Here is a 19480-nt window from a genome sequence, read left to right on the forward strand (position 1 = left end):
ACACAAAAAATAACTGCAACCTATATGTAGTAGAGCTATCCCCCAAGAGTATCTGCTCAAAGTTAGGTAGCCAAACCATGGAAAAGTTTTCCTGCCTACACACCCAAACCTGTAGCTTTCGTGATCTCCCAGAAGTCCTAGAGTTTGAAATAAAATCCCAACTTTGTCAGTGTAAGAGCTCTAACTATAAAAAAAACAGAAGTTTTGCTTTTTTGGCCCTATAATTCAAGACACTGCCACTAAAGTAGCCCCAGTAGGCCAAATTGAATGGTAAAAGTATAGAAAAATTAGACCTCATTTGAAATGACCAAGAAATTTAAATTGCTTAGCATAGTTAAGAAATACTGTTGATGGATACTAGAAGGGAAGGCCTGGAATATGTTTTGAAGTATGTTGCAAGGTGACCTTAACCCACTGGGCAGCACCACACATTTATAGCTTGTACCTGGCACAGTCTCAAGTTGGCTTTGGATTTGTTAATTACATAAGCTCTCATTATAACTTTAGATTCCTAATACTCAAGCAATGGCTTTTTAGAAAAATGGTAGCATTTGATTAAAAAATGAAAAGGGACAAGAGCCCTCATTATAATGAAAATGCTATCTTAAGCTAATTTGCAAATATGATGGTTAAGGTAATCAAAAAGGACTGTATTTAGGATACTCTTCAAACCTGATATACTCAGGAAATCAAGGTGAAATTGTAATATTTGACAAATATGTTTCAGCTTTACTTTCAGAACAGGGGCAACGGAAGGATGGAAATGAAAGAAAGGCAAACTAAGCTAAAAGAGAGAGCTTTCATTAAGAGAAGGATAAATCTTAGAAGTCAGTCTGGACAGATATGAAGAAAGAATATGAAGGCCATGATAAATACCAAAAGGAAAAAGATGCACCCAGATATAACTGCAATCAAAGAGTGTACTATAAAATGGTTTCTAGATCAAAAAATAGTGAATGGGGTCACAAAATTGAGAAACATATAAGATCTCAGAGAGCAAAATATACTCAATTCCCTAGAATAAGCCAGAATCTAGAAATAATGATTGAGAAGTACAGATAGGATCATAAGAGGGTGACTGAGAAATGAAATACTGAACATAAACTATGTAAAAGGTGGAAGAAAAGATCACAAAAGAAAATAAAATAGCCAGTGGGTTACCTGTGCCCCAAGTGAAGATGACTAAAAAATTTATGGTATTACAGACTAAGGAAAAGTAAAAGACAGTTACGTTAGAGAAGCGCCAGGTATGACAGTAACAGACTGAGGTCTGAGTTAGATACTGGCCTAATAGAAGACTGTATCCAGAGGGCGGCTGTCCAAAACAGTGAAGAACAAAACTTGTCTGAATGATGGATGCTAATAATTTTAGCATACCCTGAGCTCATAAATTTCATCTCTTTTCATGGGAGAACTTCAAAAGACAAAATCTAGAGGAATATGCTATAAAAACGCTTGTATGGGACAGAAAGTAAAGAACAAGCACGAAGGCATTCACATATTAACAGAAGGAAGGGACAGTCTGACAGGCAGGTTATGAAAAACAGCTGAGTAGAATACATAGCAGAAATAAATTCGGTAAGGAAAAACTGTGCCTCAAGAACACTGTAGCTTCTATTAAAGCAGTGGCTCTCAAATTTCAGGGTGGATCAGAACTGACTAAAGCAGAGGTTGACAAACTACAGCCAAACCTAGCCCACCACCTGTGTTTATAAATTATACTTTACATGAAGAGAACCACTCCCATTTATTATCTATGGCTATTTTTGCACTGAAGCAGCAGAGCTGAATAGGAGTTATACTGGCCCACAAAGCCTAAAATGTTTACTATTAGGTTTTACCCTTTATTTACTTTAGGTTTTACCCTTTACAGAGAAAACCTGACCTAAAGACCTCATTAAAATGTAATTATTGGTAGCTACTCACAGAGTTTTTGATTCAGTAGATCTGGGATAGGGGTCTGATAATTTGCATTTCTATTAGCTCCCAGGTCATGTTTGTGCTGCTGGTCTAAGGACCACACTTTGAGAAACAAGGAATTAAGGAATCTGCTGAAGAGTTTCAGCTGAAATAAATGTGGAAATAGAGCAATTGTGCTTAGGAAACAATGGTCTAAATGAGTACATAACAAGAACCAATGGCTTAAGCCATTAGACTACATAAAATGCGTATTCACAAAAGACCGTGGAAATTATGTCACTAGACTAAGGTACTAGAGTCACCAGGAAATTCAGAATCAACTGAGAACATGTAAGGTGAGGCCGAAGAAACAGTCAAGAGCTACAAGAAGTTACTGAACAAAGGGTGCTATATTCAGATTTGCATTTCAAAAAAGATCACTCTAGCTGTAGTATGGATTTGGGAAGACCAATCAAGATAAAAACAATAAACCGGGCAAGAAATGATGGTGGCTTGGTAAACCATGATAGTGAAAATGATAAGTGAATGGATTTAAGATTTATAACTGAGGGACTGAATGGGTATTAGGGGTGAAGGAATCCACACAACTCACAAGTTTCTGGTTTCAGCAACTGGATGGCATTTACTGAGGGGAGGAAGATGGGAGAATGAATAGGTCAGGTCTAAGTGAGATTATATTTGGTGTTGGACTATTAAATCTGAGATGTGAGTGAGCACTCATGGAGGAGCTCTCCAAGGCAGCTGGATAGAAAACTCTGGCATGCATAGTAAAATGTCAATAACTGCACTTTCCTACAAATTGAGCTTTTTCACAGAAAACACTGAATTTAACAGATTTATATGAAATGTCTGCCTATTTATTTAAAACATAGGGCATTAGCTAAAAGCACAGCAAAAAACGAAATACTTAAAGAACATGTTGATTTTCTAATTTTTAAAATTACCTGACATATTTTCTCCCAAATTTCATCACATCCAGCTTTTTCTTGAAAGCTAAGAGCCAAGTCATAATTTTCTGCTTCCGACCACACAATCAAAGTATCCTTGAGAGAAAAAAGTCTGAATGATTAACATATATTATCACGGCTATTCAAAGTATAAGGCAAATGAGCAACAAGGAATGGAGAACAGTACTCTTTACTTTTTGCAACATTAATAGTGGTAATTACCAATGCCTTTTTACATCTCACTTTATCCAATCTACAAAATGAAAATTGTGTTTCTTTAAAGAGAATTTTAACCAATATATGAAAACCACTACAAAATGACACACCATCTAAATATACCAAAAGATACAAAGTAAATGTTATATCAATCCTGTGCTTGCACATCAAGTTATATTTTATGCCTAAAGAGAAAGAGCATTTAATAAATACATAGGGCATGTTAGGAGGATGGGATTAATAAACCTAGCTCCTCCTCCTCCTGTCAACATCAAGTGTTCTTTATCTGGGGCCCAAAGGGCTCACGAAGCCCTTGAAATTACTGGCTAAATTTGTAATATGTGAGCATTTATTTAGACAGAGGTTTTTAACTTTCACCAGTGTGGTGGTTCAAGAAGCAAGATGCTCCTATCACCTACCACCCCTTTACTCCTATTCACTTTATTGTTTTAATGTTATTCTTTTAATTTTTAATAAACAGTTTAACAGTTTTTATTAGCATGTAATCTCAGCAAGACACTACACTTACAATACTATTTTATATACCCTGTAGTACAAAATAATGTGTATTCTACAATATGATGGTATAATAAAAATACTTATAAGGTCTAGGTATCTTTTCAAATGTACACTGTTTCATAGCAATCAACCGTTTCAAAAAAAAGGGCCCTCATCGAGAGGTCTATGAATCATCTACATGAAATGGTTAATGGCACTAGGGAGTTACATTTTTAAAAAAGAAGCCTAAGATAACAGCTATCATGTAGCATTTTTTCAAGGTGGTCTAAAGAAAAGAATTAGAAGTCAGAGTTAGATGGATTTGAGTACAATATAAAGAAAAAATAACGCAATCTGACCAAAAAGTAACTGAAAGGAAACAAGCAAAGGCTGGCTGAATATCCTATCATGGTGATAAAAAAGTGCCTATACGGAAGAGGAAACATGACTAGATTATCTTTAAGGTACCTAGGTCTACAGCCATGCCATCCCTGAACAAGCCCGATCCCGTCTGATCTCGGAAGCTAAGCAGGGTCGGGCCTGGTCAGTACTTGGATGGGAGACCACCTAGTAAGTCCTTGCTGTAGGTGCAAAAAAAATTTTTTTTAAATAAATAAATAAATAAGAGATTGTAAGCTGGCAAGGTCCTTGCAATCTATGAGGTCAACCAAGGGTTGCCTCACCTAAAAACTATATATATGTATCTTTAAGGTACCTTAAAAGGACCTATGTTTCTTCTATGGCAGTTTCTAATACTTTTCACTATCAAAGACACCTCTTACTATATTCAAATGGATCCCATGTTTAAAAATTTGTCTGCTAAATTGCATATTAACTCTTTTCAGTCAAGTATATAACTGTCCATCATGAGACCAATAGTCTCTCACAGAACTAAAGTGATGCCAGCCAGAAGTATATAAATGATCATTTGCTCAGGCTATGCAGCATTACTAATAGGGGAAATCTACAATCTTATTCAGAATTTTAAAAAAGAGCTCAAAGATCCCTTTTTACTATCTTCAGAATTCTAGAGATCATAGACCCCAAGGAGGCAATCTGTTCCACAGTGATCAAATATCTGTTCAGGCTCAAAATAATTTACATAAACATTGTAAGCTCAACATGGGTAACCTCCTGAGCCTCAGTTTTTTGTTTTAAAAATGGGTATAATAAACAGTTATGAAAATTGGTGGTAATATGATCCTATTGGAACAAGCCTAAAACCAATATCACATTAGTAATAAGGTATATCTAATGTTAACTGTAAGCTACTGCCCTGTTACAATGTATATTCAGAATCATTTGGAGGCTTAAATCAGGGCACAGCTATTCATAGGCTCTTAATCACACATCTGACAAATTTAGAAGTCAGAAAATTTTTTACAACGTGTTTTGTTTTCCTTGAAGAGCTTTGCTTATTTATTATCCAATAACCAAAAGGTTAAGACATAGATTTGTGTTCATTCATCCTCAAAACAGACTTGATCTTTTTCTTAGGATGTGCTTTTTACTATTCCACTGACTGAAACCTTGAAACATAAATTTATGTATTTAAGTATAAAACATCAAAGCCAAATGTTTAAGTATAAAACATCCAACCATTCCAATCAAACTTAAAAGTTTTCTTAAGAACACTAAATGCAGCAGTGTTAACAGACCATTAAACTATCAGGAAAATATTTCATATTGTACCAATGTTTTTGGACAAATTAATCACCATGAAATAGATTTAGTTAGGAGTTAATATCAGCTTTTCTATGTACTATCTATGTGACCTCAAGCAAGTCACAATCTTTAAACATTGCCTAATGTGCAAAACAAAGCCAATGCTTCTTTCTAGTAATATTTTAGTGTCGATGAAGCAAAGCATTTTATGATATGTAAATACATGCATATATTTACAAAGTAATATATGATTGTTAATGTGTTCTTTAAATTATTTCATCTCTGCACCTTCAGGGCAATGAGGGGACTGATACTGATTTCACTGGCTTTGTAGAGCTTTCAGTATATCTGTGTGTGCGCGCGCGCTGAATATATACCATCTGCTGATAGCGCTAGTAAGTAGTAAGTGAAAGATCTGCTTTCAAGTATCTCTTGCACATCGGAAGGATCCAAGAGAGAGCATACTCAAATTGAAAGTTGCCTTAAAACTGCAATATCATTATAATGTTCTCTTTGGGCTATGTAAAAAAATCAGATTCTTATCTACACTGAGTTGCTGTATAGGGATACAAATATTTGTTCTGCACTAGCATCTGCAACAGCAAAGGAAGGAGCTTCTATTTATTTGTGTTAGTAGCTGATTATTACATCAGTGGCCACTTTTTTTTCCTTTAGGTAGAAACTGTTTTAGTTTTAACTTCTGGAAATTAAGACTCAGTTGCTAGAATATCTGGAACATAAACTTAGCTTACCTCAGATCAAAATTTTTTAAATTAAAAATGACTGCTTTATATACTACAGAGGTTGGTAGAAATCACATTTTAGAACTAGACAGGCAAAGTATGTTGTAATCTGTTTTGAAATTTTCATTGTAAGGAATCAGAGGGTAAATTTTCATTTAATCGAACTGAGAAGACAATATGCAAGATAAAATAAAACATCTTCAAATTTTTACCTGTTGTTTCTGGTATGCAGTGTTAGGATTTATTTTGGACTCTAAAAGTAGAGAGCCTACGAAACAGAAAAAGAAAAGATATTCCATTATGTAAGTGCAAAGCAGCAAAATCATATATTCCTTACATATACACATAGTTCCTTTTCTGAACATTTGATGCACATATAACTTCAGTTAAAACATTATTTTTAAAAAATACAAGTTTAAATATAATAACTTGTAACCCAAGAAAGGCTGGCTTTATACATATTTACTGTAAACAAGACAGACATGATCATCTGGAGTGAGTACTGGATGGTAACAGAAATCTAACAATTTATGGGCAGCACACGGTAGTGAAACAGTACAGAGTGATACCAGAGGGTCTGGGTTTAAATCTCTGATATACAGTATTACTTAGAGACATATTCTAAAAAATGCCGATATGCTGATCTCTCTCTCAAGACTGGAAATGAGAATTTACAAAAGTTTGAAAACATCAAGGATATGAACCATAGCCCAAGTACATCCTCAAATTATGCTTCACCTTCAGAAAGATTCATATTTGTTTCTTAATACAGGAATTACCACTCTTAATACAGGAATTACCACTCTTCTTTGTTTCTTAATACAGGAATTACCATTCATATTTGTTTCTTAATACAGGAATTACCACTCTTCAAATAATTTATTTCTCATAGTTAAGTTAATTTGCACATTCTGGTATTTTCTCCTCCCTGGCAGTATCATAAGACTCATGGTATTTAGAAAACAAGTACTGCTTTGTGACAAAGCAAAATTTAAGACTCAACTTACATCTCTCCCCTCAACCAGTTCCAGTTTATCCCCCAATACACTAATCTAAATTCTGGCCTAAAATGCTTAAGAAGCTGGTTTCTCCACACCTGTCTTTCATTCTAAGCTTTCATTTCTTCTCATATAATACTTAACAGCTGCTTTACCCATTCCAGATAGTGGCTACACAGTTGGGAAAAGGGTATTCTTAACATTTCCAGATTTAATTAACTTGCTTTTATGTTAAAAATTGTTTGTGAATTTTATGATACTGTCCCATATTAGTGATTTGCTGACCATTTACTACTATGTGCTCATAACAGTGCTGTGATATTGAATATAGTAAAATACCAGTATTTACCAAGTTGTGATGACTTAATTTGCAAACACCCTATGTACCTAGACAGCTTCCCAATTCACTCAAATGTTCCCACTATGTCTAGCACAGGTGAACAGCTCAACCCCAAATCTGTCTACTTTCCTTTCTATGCTTAAGGTAACTAAACTGCCTATTGTCTATGGCCATGCCACCCTGAACAAGCCCGATCCCATCTGATCTCGGAAGCTAAGCAGGGTCAGGCCTGGTTAGTACTTGGATGGGAGACCACCTAGGAAGACCAGGTGCTATAGGTGTAAAAAATTTTAAAAAATAATAATAATAAGGGATTGTAAGTCGACAAGGTCCTTGCAATCTGTGAGGTCAACCAAGGGTTGCCCCGCCTAAAAAAATAAATATAAGTAAACAGTCTCCATAGTTTTCCCACCTGTAACCCCCAAACTCCATTTCTTTAGGCTCTTTTCTTTTTACTATTTTTGGATGAGGTTCAGATAAACACTCCCACATTCTAGAGGAAACTCTGTTTAATCCTCTTTTTCTAACTTTTGCTAAAATAATCAAAATAATTTTTCACTGCTCCTTCAATTTTTTATATGCACAATTATTGGATTTTTATTTTGGTAATTATTAAGAATTGTCATAGTGATACATTCATAAGAAAAAGCAGCAGCAAATGAACTCAATGTCTAGAATCTCTTAAAAGTATTAAAAGTCTCCAATTATCTTTGTAAGTATTCTTTCATTGTTTTAACTACTAGGACAAAAAATTGCATTCTGTTGTTTCCCAATTAAATCACAGAGTATGTATCAGGTAGATTATGGACTAAACTTGCTTTTTAAAGATGAGTCGTGGCATATAACTACACTCAAAACATGGTTTCTATGAGAAAATATATTCCAAAAAACCTACTTTAAAATATAGCATGTCCTCAAAAACAATCTATCCCTAGAAAACTACATAGGAAACAAATCAAATGGAATACTTTACAACAAATTTCAGAAGATGCAAGAAGTCTAGTGTCATAAAGCCAAACTAAGTAATGCCTCTTTGAAAGTTAAATGACACAAAAGCACAACCTACCCAAAAGAAAATATTGGACATCACTGATAAGTAACTGGACATGATCTAAATTAGAAACTTCTGTGTATAAAGACCATCAAGATATGTGAAAAGACAACCCCACAGAATGGGAGAAATTATTTAGAAATCATATATATGATGAGGAACTGGTATCCAGAACTCTTACAACTCAATAATAAAGACAATTCAATTTAAAAATGAGCAATGGATCTGAATAGACATTTCTCCAAAGAAGACACGGAAATGGACAGTAAGCATGAAAAGATGCTCAACATCATTAGTCATTAGGAAAATACAAATCAAAACCACAATTAAGATACTATTTCACACCAGCTAGGATGCCTACAAAGATGGACAAAAACAAGTGTTGACAACCATATGAAGAAATTGGAACCCTCATATATTTTGTTTATGGGTAGATAAAAAGGCATCCACTTTGGAAAACGGTTTGGCAGTTCCTCAAAAAGTTATCAACAAGTCCACTCCTAGGTATATACCCAAGAGAAATGAAAACATATGTCCACATAAGTATGTCTACCTGTATGTTTGTAGCAGCATTATTCCTAATAGCAAGAAAGTGAAAATCCAAATGTCCAAAAACTGATGAATGGACAAATAAAATGAAATCGTATTCAGCTATAAAAACAAATGAAGTTCTGAATCATGCATGAACCTTGTAAAGAAGCCAGTTACAAAAGACCACATATTATATGACTGCATTTATATGAAATATTCAGAGTAAGCAAATTTGGAGAAAGATCAGTAGATTAGGGGTTGTTTAGGGCTGGCAGGAAGGGGGAGTGAATGGATAGTTATTGCTAAAGGTACATGATTTAGAGAGGAAAAAAAGTTCAAAATTAAAGTGCAAATACTCATAACGGAATATCACATAGCAATGGTAATGAATGAACCAAACGTGTGAATGCAACAACACATATGAATCTTAGAAGCATGAATGAAAGCTGCCTCAGACAAAAGGATACACCATATAATTCCATTTACATAAAGTTCAAAAACTGGCAAAAACTAATCTGTGGTGTTAGAAGTTAGGTTGTGTTTTTAGGGTCTTAGCGGTTGGTGGGGAGGGAAGAGGAGAAAGGGAGAGAATGACTGAGAAAGGACATGAAACAGGCTTCCAGGGTGCTGGTTATATTGTTTCGTCATCTCTGTTATTTTGTGAAAATTCATCAAGCTAAACACTGATCATTTATGTACTTTTTTGATGTACATATTATACTTCTAGTTTTGTTTTGTTTTTAAGTTTAAAAAAGGGATAAACAACGCATGGCACAGGGGTTGGAATTACCACTTCAAGTTGTGCTTTCAAGAAACACACATCTGACTGCGCAGCTGCTAAAACAAAACATAAAACTGGTAGTGGTATAACTATTATTTTTAAGAACCAGTTCCTTTTGCATTTGCTTCAAAACTCTCAGCAGTGTTACAAGGTCAGGGTAATTGCAAAGGAAAAAATCACAAGTCGAAAGCCTGAAGTGTTCCCTCCCAAAGCCCTGGCTAAAACAATAAGTACATACTCGAAGCTTCTGGTGTTGGCAAATTTATCCTATTTTGGGGGGGCCACCTTAAGATGTTCTGGGAAAGCATCTTTCCTGAAACCCATTTTAGCCATATCCATGGCTTTGGTCTAAGATACCACTTTAGGAAATCCAGCCCCGGTCTCCAAATACTATTTTCCCTAAGAGATCATTAGAGGTTGTAGAGCAGGGGTCCCCAAACCCCAGGCCAAGGACCAGTACTGGTCCATGGCCTCTTAGGACTGGGCCACACAGCAGGAGGTGAGAGGTGGGCGAGCAAAGCTTGATCTGTATTTGCAGCTGCTCCCCAACACTAGCATCACCGCCTCGGGTCCACCTCAGATCATCAGGCATTAGATTCTCGTAGGAGCACTGGTCCCTGGTGCCAAAAAAGTTGGGAATCTCTGTTGTAGAGGACTGAACATGGCAAACGTCCTTTTAGTTTGGGGGCTAAGTAAGATAATAATGAAAAGACACATTTCTAGTCTATTAGGTTCCTCACCCCCATATCCTAGTTTCTATTGGATTAAGTTATGGATCAACTTCAATCAACTGAAAAATATCTAGCTGAGTATTAATATGCATTAACACAATCCTTCCCTCTAACAAATTAATTTTTATCAGTTCCTATAGCTATAGTACTGGGAACAGTAATTCCATTCTAGTAATACATGGGTATGGATGTGGATATAGAGTTCAGCTGTAGGTGAGAGGCATTTATCATGGTAGCAGAGACAACAGGAGAAATCAAGAAGTTGATCCTTAGTAAGAGATCTTAAGCAACGTTAAGAGAGGTGGAAAAGGTTCTCTCATTAAGGAGTATACATGCTTTTGATAACGAGTAGGTCCAGTATATCTTAATAACTGAAGCACATATGTAAGACAGCCCCCACCCCAACTTATTTGAGAAACACATTCATCCTCTCCGATGAAAAAGAGGAACTCACTCTCACCCTCCCAGTGACACCACCCCCTCACACATTTGAGAAAGACACTGTCACAAGACAAGCCTGCACCGCAAACTCCAATATTAAGACCTGAGAAAGACATTCCCACTTCTAACCTCAATGAAGAAGACAATATAAAGACACAAAGGAAAATCAAGAAAGCGATCAGGCTATAAGAGGAATGCATCAATACACGTAATTAAATGTCATTGCAGAATCTATCACTCAGACCACGAGCAAAATCAACCATCCTCAGGTGAACTAAAGAGTACAACTACCGCACAGTAAATGCTTGTCAGAGTCCACTCCAAAGATGTTCTGATAAGTCTCCAAGTCCATATTTGCACATGCACATCTTCAAAAAAATAAAAGAGGATCCTTAATTCTCATTTACCATTACCAAGACGGAAAATCTGCCAAACTTTTCTGGAGGGTCATTTATCTTTATCTATCAAGCTTTTAAACACATACTACTCTTTAGTCCAACAATTCTACAAAATTATTTTACATCCTCACGAAAGTGCAAAGTATGTGAATAAAGATGTCGTCAGCAATGTTTGTAATGGTAAAAAACTAGAAATAATCTCTATGCCAGCTGTTTGTGTGGGGACCTCAAGGGGTATAGAAAATCAAAACTATGTTCATATTACTAAGAGGTTACTTGCATTTTTCACTCTTATTTTTCTTACAATGTCCATACTGTGATATTACAACAGAAAGAATGTAGATGAGAACCTTCCTTAAAAAAAAAAAAAATTAAGCCATGTATTTAAGAGATTTGTAAAAATGTAAAATGACACTCTTCTCATTAAATTTCTTATTTGAGAAAAGCTTTTTTAAAGTCTTAGTTTTAATTTCTATTATGGTAAATACTGATAGATACAACCCACATAAACAAAAGCTTTTAGGGATCCTCAATTTTAAGATGATAAAGATATCCTAAGGGGTCTACAGCCATGCCACCCTGAACAAGCCCAGTCCTGTCTGATCTCGGAAGCTAAGCAGGGTCAGGCCTGGTTAGTACTTAGATGAGAGACCACATAGGAAGACCAGGTGCTATAAGCGTTAAAAATAAGAAATAAAAAAATAAGGTACTGTAAATTTACAAGGTCCTTGCAATCTGTGAGGTCAACCAAGGGTTGCCTCGCCTAGAAAAAAAAAAAAAGATATCCTAAGGAAAAAAGTTTGAGAAATGCTACTCTATGCCAATAACAGTGTACTGTATGAATTAAACATATAGTGGAATACTATGCAACTTTTAAATGAGATAGATGTGTGTATCCTGACACAAATAGATGTCCCAAATATACTGACAAAAAAGAGGTCTGTATGCTGAGGAAATAGGGAAACAATAGCATAGGAGAGGAAATGCCACTCAGAATATCACCAAGACAACTGCAGTTAGATGCTGTCAAACACTGATAATGAGAAAAAGTAATAATAAAACAAAAAGTACGATTACTAGTATGAATAATTAGGTCATTAAAAATGTTCCTTCTCTGCTTCATGACATCTTGGTTCCTCTTGTAAAATGAAAGGTGAAGAGCTTTTCTGGTATCCTGTTGCCAACCCTCAACGCACCCTATCAAAACAAACACCTCCAGAGAGTGGGGTGAAGGCTGTTGGTAATGCAGACTACAGCATCATTCAAAAAGTTTAAATCAGCTTGGATCCAGACAGCTTGTTTGATTGCTAGTCTAACAAACATTCATACAATGAATTCATGCAAATATTTTCAAATGGAAAGATTATATATTTAAAAAAAAATATCTAGATTTCTGGCTGGGTGTACGAAAAGACCACGAAACTAAACTACCCAATCAATACACCAAGACTTACAGTTAGAAAAAAATAATACCTCATAGGGTTGCTGTATTAACTGAATATTTATATAAAGTGCCTATCTCATTATCTAGTACATAACCAGCACTGAATACTTTTTTTTTTAAGGCATGAACAGAATATCATTTTGCTGGCACCACTGTTTTGTTGAATAGTAGAAAAACTGATAACAGTGACCCAGAAATACATTAAAAATGAAAGGTTAACCAACACAGGTTCATTATACTGCTTAAGAAAAACATGCTTAGGAAACATTCCATTAAAACTATTGAGATTTTTAACCTGGTACAGTTTTATTTAGCTGGAAAATTCACTTGTTTAGAAGATCTCCCCTTTCACTAGAGAAATGAGATATAAAGAATTTCTTCTCTATCTTCTGTGGTTCTACTTTCAGTATCGACCAACCAATCCGATTCAGGTAGCATGGGAATATCTGGTTTGGGGTTAAGGCCTTAGCTTAAATTTGGATAAACACTTAAGGATTTCAGAATGAACAGCTCCAGCTGTCACTCCTGAGTAAGCAGTTCAACCTCTAGGTTTCTCCGGTATATTGTTCTTATCGATGATCAAAGCTCAGGGTAGGGTACTATGCATCACTAGTAGGAAGAAAACACCATCAAAATCAGTTAATGGAAGTCCAAAATCTCATTTAGATAGTAGACTAGTGCATACTTTAAACCTACAGCAGGTCTGTGTTCCAAGTCTCTCCCTCTTGATTTTTGTAGTCCACAGATTACACATAGAATTTAAAAACTAGAAGTTTATTTTAGGGGGAAAAATTAGTTAACACTGTAGCCCCTTCGTCTATATCCATTGTAGCTGATGGCCTTCAAACGTTCAGTTATCACATGCAACAGATGATATATAAGGGTTTGGTTACCCTAAGTCTATTAATTTTCTACAAAGTAGGTCTACCTAAGAAAAAAAAAATTTTAAATCATTTTTTCAAATGAAATATTTCAGTACTAACACTGAGGCTTCTTGGTAGCTAAATCTAGAATGCTTCCTGTATGCAAGATTCTATATTACTTACTGATTTATAATAGCAATAAAAAAAATGCTGATGATATCTGTTCATTTCTCTCACCAGAGCATCCAAAACAAAACAAAGAAGACTTTCCCACCCAAAGTGTTCTGACCTCCTTTTCTAATTATAGTAGGGGTAGAGACAGATCTACCTACAAGGTTCTATCTAGAGGCAGAAGCACAGGATTCCAGTTCTTACCATGAGCTAGCAGTGCTACCCTAACCAAAACACTTCCCATGTCTTGATTTCTTCATGCCTCAAATAACAGTGAGAATTTAACCTTTTTAACTCTGAAATAGTCAAGTCAGATAATAGATAAAACTATTTGAAATGTAAAATATACTTTATAAAACTTAAGGTTAAACCCCAAAATAAGAACATTATTCTTGATGCTTGGCAAGTAATCCAGAGTAAAGAGCATGGATGTGATTTTGTGTTCAAAGACATCCTTTAGTGTGTGGAGAAATTCCAATTTCTTTATCAATTCTAAAATTTGGCAGGTTGAGGTGGTAAAACGCATAACACAGAAGAGTAGAAATGATTTGAACAGAAAGTGAGAGAACCAGTAAGTGATGAGATTATCTTCTTCAGCAAGTTAAGAGGCACAGCAAAAGGTGAAAAAAGAAAAATACTAAGTAATCATTATTAAAAGATAGAACTTTACAGGTACAAAAAGCCCGAGAAATAAGGTAACCTATCTTCACTGAGGGGGAAAAAAAAAGAAAAAGTTCCTACAACATATTTTGCCTGCAGGAACCTACTGAATAAGGATGCAATCCAGAAAATGGGCTCAGTAGCTTCGTAGGACATCTATGTCCTCCAAGGCAAGTGGGATACAGATTTGCCAAGCCACTCAGCTTCAGGGGAAAGAGCATACTTACCCAGACAGATGTGCCCTGTAACAGAGAGGCCACAAGTGCTTCCATTCGGAAATTGCATTCCTGATTTTCAGGTAAGTGGATAAGCAACTCTAAGAGAAATGACTCATTTTATAGAAAATCAAAAATACTTTCTATTTTGCTCATAAAAAAAGAAAATTCTCAATTATCTTATACTGGAGAAATGGGGGAAGCACACAATAACGGATAACCCAAACTCGCAGTCAATACAAAAACTTTCACATGTGGCTTGGGGAAAAACTGTAAGTATCTTTAGGCTACAAATTGATTTCCTTTTCTGAGATAAACCTTGAATCTATATAAAGTAGCAAATGCAACTAGACAGCAATTTGGGAATTTAAGACACACTGTAAACAGTAATTAATAACTGATAATACTAGTTTCAAGCCATAAGCTAGAGATCTCAATCAAATCCAGTTCAATGAAACCCAGTTTGAACACTGACCTCGCTTCTTAGCCAAGCTGTGTTATTTAGCCTCTCTGAGCTTCAGTAAAATATGGCCCCATTTGTAAAATATGGCTAATAATAGTATCTGCACCAGAGGACGCAAGTAAAGAGTCTCTGGCACATAACAGGCACTCAATAAATTCTGATTATTATTCCTATTTGGAGTTTCCCTGTTTAAAAAAAATGTTACTCATCAAACTAAAGATTATTTACAATATTTCATAAGTATTGTAGAATTGTCTAAGCCCACTCTTTGTAGTAAGTTTTCCTTATAACTTAAATTTAATGAGGACATATCAGTTAATTTTCTCTCTCCTTATTATATAAAAATTAAATCCATTTTGTTTCAGCCACTCAACTTGCCTTACTGCGGGGCCCCAAACCTTCCAAAGGGAAAAGAGGGAGGTTAGAGATTATTTCTAAAAAGGTAAAAATAAAAATAGAGGGGAAAAAACAGGTTCCTATATTATGTTATAGAGAGTATGATTCCCTAATATAATGCTTAAAAATACTTTAAAAAGACTGCATGAGTCCAAGTAAACACATAATGTGAAGGTTATATGCCTTATTTCAAATTATTATGATTTCCAAGAATTGATCTCAAATGTACACGTTTTCATCTCAAAAGACGTTAACTGAACCTACAAAGCCCATACTTTCCCAAGCATCCAAAGATGTAGAAGTTAGAGTAGTTGTGACAACCATATACAAAAGCACACTAACACTTCACATTCAAACTTATATTTTAAGAGGCAAATAGGCCTCAGAAAAATATTCCCGATATATTCAAAACCCTTTAAATGCCTCCAAAAGGATATAATTTTTCTTCAGTTTTATTTTGGGGAGCCATGTTAAGTAAGATACCTGTGGGCAACATACTCCAAATTACCATTTTTCAAATTAAATTGAAAATGAATGCTCCTAGAGCCTTCAATTACACACGGGTGGGTCTTATTTGTTTTTCATGGAGTTGGAATTCTGGGTAGAGTCCAATTAAAATTCTCTGAAATGAGTTTGTCACAGTTCAGACATAGATCAAATACAATCCTAATAAACTGAAACGGCTACTCTAAAATTATAACTAATGTAACAAGACAAGTTTTCAAATGCAGAAGAAGCAATCTGAAAATAATTTTACCTGAAGTGAACATTTTCTTTCAGTTAAATTCACCGTATGGGGAGGGAGGGGAGTGGCAGTCCCTAAAGAGAGTAAGTCTTTAACAATGTGAAACTTATTTCCAAACAACTTGGTCTTTGAACCTTGAGGGCAGTTTCCAAGTATGTGAAGCGCAGGCATCAGGGCAGATTCGAACTGTTTTAAAGATATCTGCCAACTTTTCCCCACCTGTTAACTGAACCAAATTACGGATATCACCTGTTAACTGAACCAAATTACGGATATACACTTAAGCAATCAAAAAAGCTCTCATAAAATGACTCCAAACTTGAAAGACGTTTACGCAATGAAACCACACGCAAAATTCTGCATCTCTAATGAAAAAGACAACTAACGCTGGGGAACACAAATCTATCTTCTCACAGCAAAGAAGCATTTTCTCTGCCGAGTGCGGAGTGGCCAGAACCACGAACCAGTGTTGGCAACCTGCGACAGGATCGAAAAGATGTAGCAGGAATTTTGTTGTTGTTGTTGTTGTTAAGAAGAAAAGCACAGAGAAATGTTCTCCAAAGAGTAAAACAGCGAAGAACTTTCTTAAAGTTTCACGCCTGCTTTACAGATGGGTGAACTAAGGCAGCAGACCGGATTAATCAGTGGCTTCAAGGTCACGCTAGTGCAAAAGAACAGCGGTCCCGGCTCCCGATCCCAGGTCTCCGACCTCGCCACACTCCCGGGCGACACGGCCCAAACGTGCCTGTCTCCACTTGTACTCGCAAGTGCCACTAGGCACTCGGAGAAAGAAAACATTTCGACAGCTCTCCGGGAGGACCTGGGTGGCCGTGGCCCGCCCTCCCTCGAGGCGGCAGCCGCCCCCTCGGTCCCCGCCGAGAAGGCGTGCGCTTACCGTCGCTCTCGGCCCGGACGAGCAGGGACATGCCCTTCAGCCGCTCCACGTAGCCGGACGACACATGCCCGGTGCCTCGGTCGTCCCACTGCCGGTCCTCGTTGAGCGTGTAAACCTTCACCCGCCGCCGGGTGTCAGTCATCGTGCCGCCCAGGGGCCGGGGCACAGGCCCCGCAGGAGTCGCCCAGGAAGGGGGCCCAGGGGAGGCGGGAGCCGAGGCAGGAGACGCCCGCAAGCCGAGGGCTCCCCGGCTTCACTGCCGCCGCTGGCCGCCGCGGGGCCGCGCTGCCGCCCGCATGGCCCGCTCCCGGGCCCAGGCGCTGGGCCCCCTCCTCTCCTCGCCTCGCCTCCCGTGCCTCGGCGCTATTGTCCGGGCCCGGGGAGCCTGGCCGCCCGGAGCGGGGCGCGCAGCGCTCAGCAGCCTTCTGCCCCGCCGCGTTAGGAACTCAGGGCGCGGGCCACTGCCCTGGCTCCTGCCTCCGCCATGATCTCCGCGAAGCCGCTTCCCGCGCCGCCACCGCCTCCTCAGGCCGCAGCCGCCATGTTTTCCTTCCTTATACCTGGCCCTGCCACCGCCGCCGGTGGCTCCGCTCAGCTCCTCTGCTTCAAATGTCCGACGCCAACAGGCGCCTGCTCGTGCTGCAGGGGCTACCACTGCGCTGAAGGCTCCGAGAGCCCCCAGGCGCCAAGCGCTCCTAGCTATCGGCAGTCCCTTTCCTCCGCCGCTGCCGCCGCCTCTTCCGTCTTCCTCACAGAGCCAAAGCCGCCGCCATCTTGGTTCACCCCTCAATAGCGGCGCGCGGGGCCACCCAGGCAGCAGCTGCAGGGGCGGCCCTTTGGCCCCACCATTTAAAGAGACAGGAGCGAGGCCGGGAGCCTCGCTGCGTCGAAGGCCTCGGATCGAGGCGGGAGAAAGGCGCGGAGTTGCCGAGGTGGCGGGAGCGCAGGGTGCGGAGGAGGCGGAACGCTGGTCGCGCCGGTGACGGCCCGGGGCTCCCTCGCGCTCCCTGCACGCACCGTCGTATGAGCGCTGGGCGGTGTGTGCGTCCGTCGCGCCCTGTGTTCGTCATCAGCCCAGCTCAGGGACTCGGAAGTGGCGTGGAGCCCGCCTCCGCCGGGCGTGCGGGCCTGCTCTCTGCCCGCCGTGCGCTTGGTGTCTCGGGCGCTGAGTCGGCCAGGTGCCTGCCCGCGTGGCTCACTCGTCCAGCCGCCGGGCCACTTCAGCCTGGGGCTCTCCCGCGGCTCGCCCTCCACCACGAGTGTCCCCTCCGGGCCGCCGTTGCTGCTGAGCACCCAGAGCGCGGAGTTCTGCGGGCTCCGGAGCCTCGCTGACTTTAGGCGGTTCTCCTTTGGGAAGAGATTGAAAAGCTTCCGGGAAAGGCCACAGGTTTTGGCTGAGATGTCAGCTACAGGTCTTGGAAGCTGCCATGGAGACAAACTGGTGTAGCGAATCTAGAAACTTGGGACACTGTGCATTTTCTGGGCCTGGGACCAAGCCCAGAAAGTGACAAGTCTAAAAACTCACAAATCAATCCAGCAGCTACCTCCATTTCTTTCTCCTTTTTCAGAACAATAATTTTTAGCCCTCTATGTTGCAAAAAGAACTTGAGGGGCTTACAGAAACAAATGAGATATTGTGTGATCAGGATGAGTGAGTCTCTACATGTTAAGCACGGCTAATCTTCACAAAGGAATAACCTCATTCCTCTGCAGATAATAGCCACCGTTTTAGGTGCTTTTTTTCATTTGCCAGGCCTTCTAGGTCATTGCTGTCCACTAGAAATAAGATTTGAGCCATTTTATAATTTTAAATTCTATAATAAACACTTTTTTAAAAAGTATGAAGTAACTGCTGAAATTGACCGAATGCAATCTTCAAAATAAAAATATTAATATTTTACACTCCTTTTTTCTTACCAAGTTCAAAATGGGTATTTTACCCTTCTTAGTGTAAGATTCTATTTGGATGCTATGTTTTCATTGGAAATACCTGATGCGTATTTAGATTTCATTAAATATACTATTGAAAAAGTAGATTCACATACTCAAATTACTTGGAACATACTTTAAATGTTTCCAAAAACTAATCAAGTATCAGTTTTTAAAAATTTAATTAAGTAACGTTTAAAATTCAGTTCCTCTAGCCACATTTCAAGTGCTCAGCAGTCACATGTGGCTAGTGGCTACCATTTCTGCAAGTTCAGCTGCTTAACATTGCCAGGAATTTCATATTCAAACTTGCATTGCAGTTTGAGTTATACCCATCTATTCAGAAAGAGGCCCTGACTGCATGACCAGGGCTGAGGGGTTTCCCAGGATGTGGGGTTTCCCTTTTAAAATCAGAAATTGGGACTTTCCTCCCAAACCA

At 38.5% G+C, this 19480-nt stretch overlaps 1 protein-coding gene, 1 non-coding gene and 2 pseudogenes across 3 annotated transcripts in view; 3 read left to right on the forward strand and 1 right to left on the reverse strand.

Moving 5' to 3' along the window:
- The window catches only part of PPP4R3A (protein phosphatase 4 regulatory subunit 3A), a 37051-nt gene extending 18971 nt beyond the window's left edge, over positions 1–18080 (reverse strand). Inside the window, exons 1-3 of one of the 2 annotated variants that reach the window (XM_011373150.1) lie at positions 17113–18080; positions 6202–6257; positions 2865–2963 (exon numbers count right to left, since the gene is read on the reverse strand). In XM_011373150.1, coding sequence (XP_011371452.1) covers positions 2865–2963; positions 6202–6257; positions 17113–17254 — 297 coding nt within the window. In that variant the 5' untranslated portion in view covers positions 17255–18080. The remainder of the gene's footprint in view (positions 1–2864; positions 2964–6201; positions 6258–17112) is intronic. The other variant, XM_011373149.1, reaches the window with a different exon arrangement.
- Positions 4054–4171, forward strand: LOC111747380 (annotated as a pseudogene).
- LOC111747383 lies at positions 7490–7608 on the forward strand. Its single transcript, XR_002783512.1, has one exon. It is a non-coding gene; the product is annotated as a 5S ribosomal RNA (ribosomal RNA).
- Positions 11822–11940, forward strand: LOC111747381 (annotated as a pseudogene).
- Positions 18081–19480: the final 1400 nt, after the last annotated feature.

This window comes from Pteropus vampyrus, unplaced genomic scaffold (assembly GCF_000151845.1).
Source record: "Pteropus vampyrus isolate Shadow unplaced genomic scaffold, Pvam_2.0 Scaffold219, whole genome shotgun sequence".
Classification (NCBI taxonomy): domain Eukaryota; kingdom Metazoa; phylum Chordata; class Mammalia; order Chiroptera; family Pteropodidae; genus Pteropus; species Pteropus vampyrus.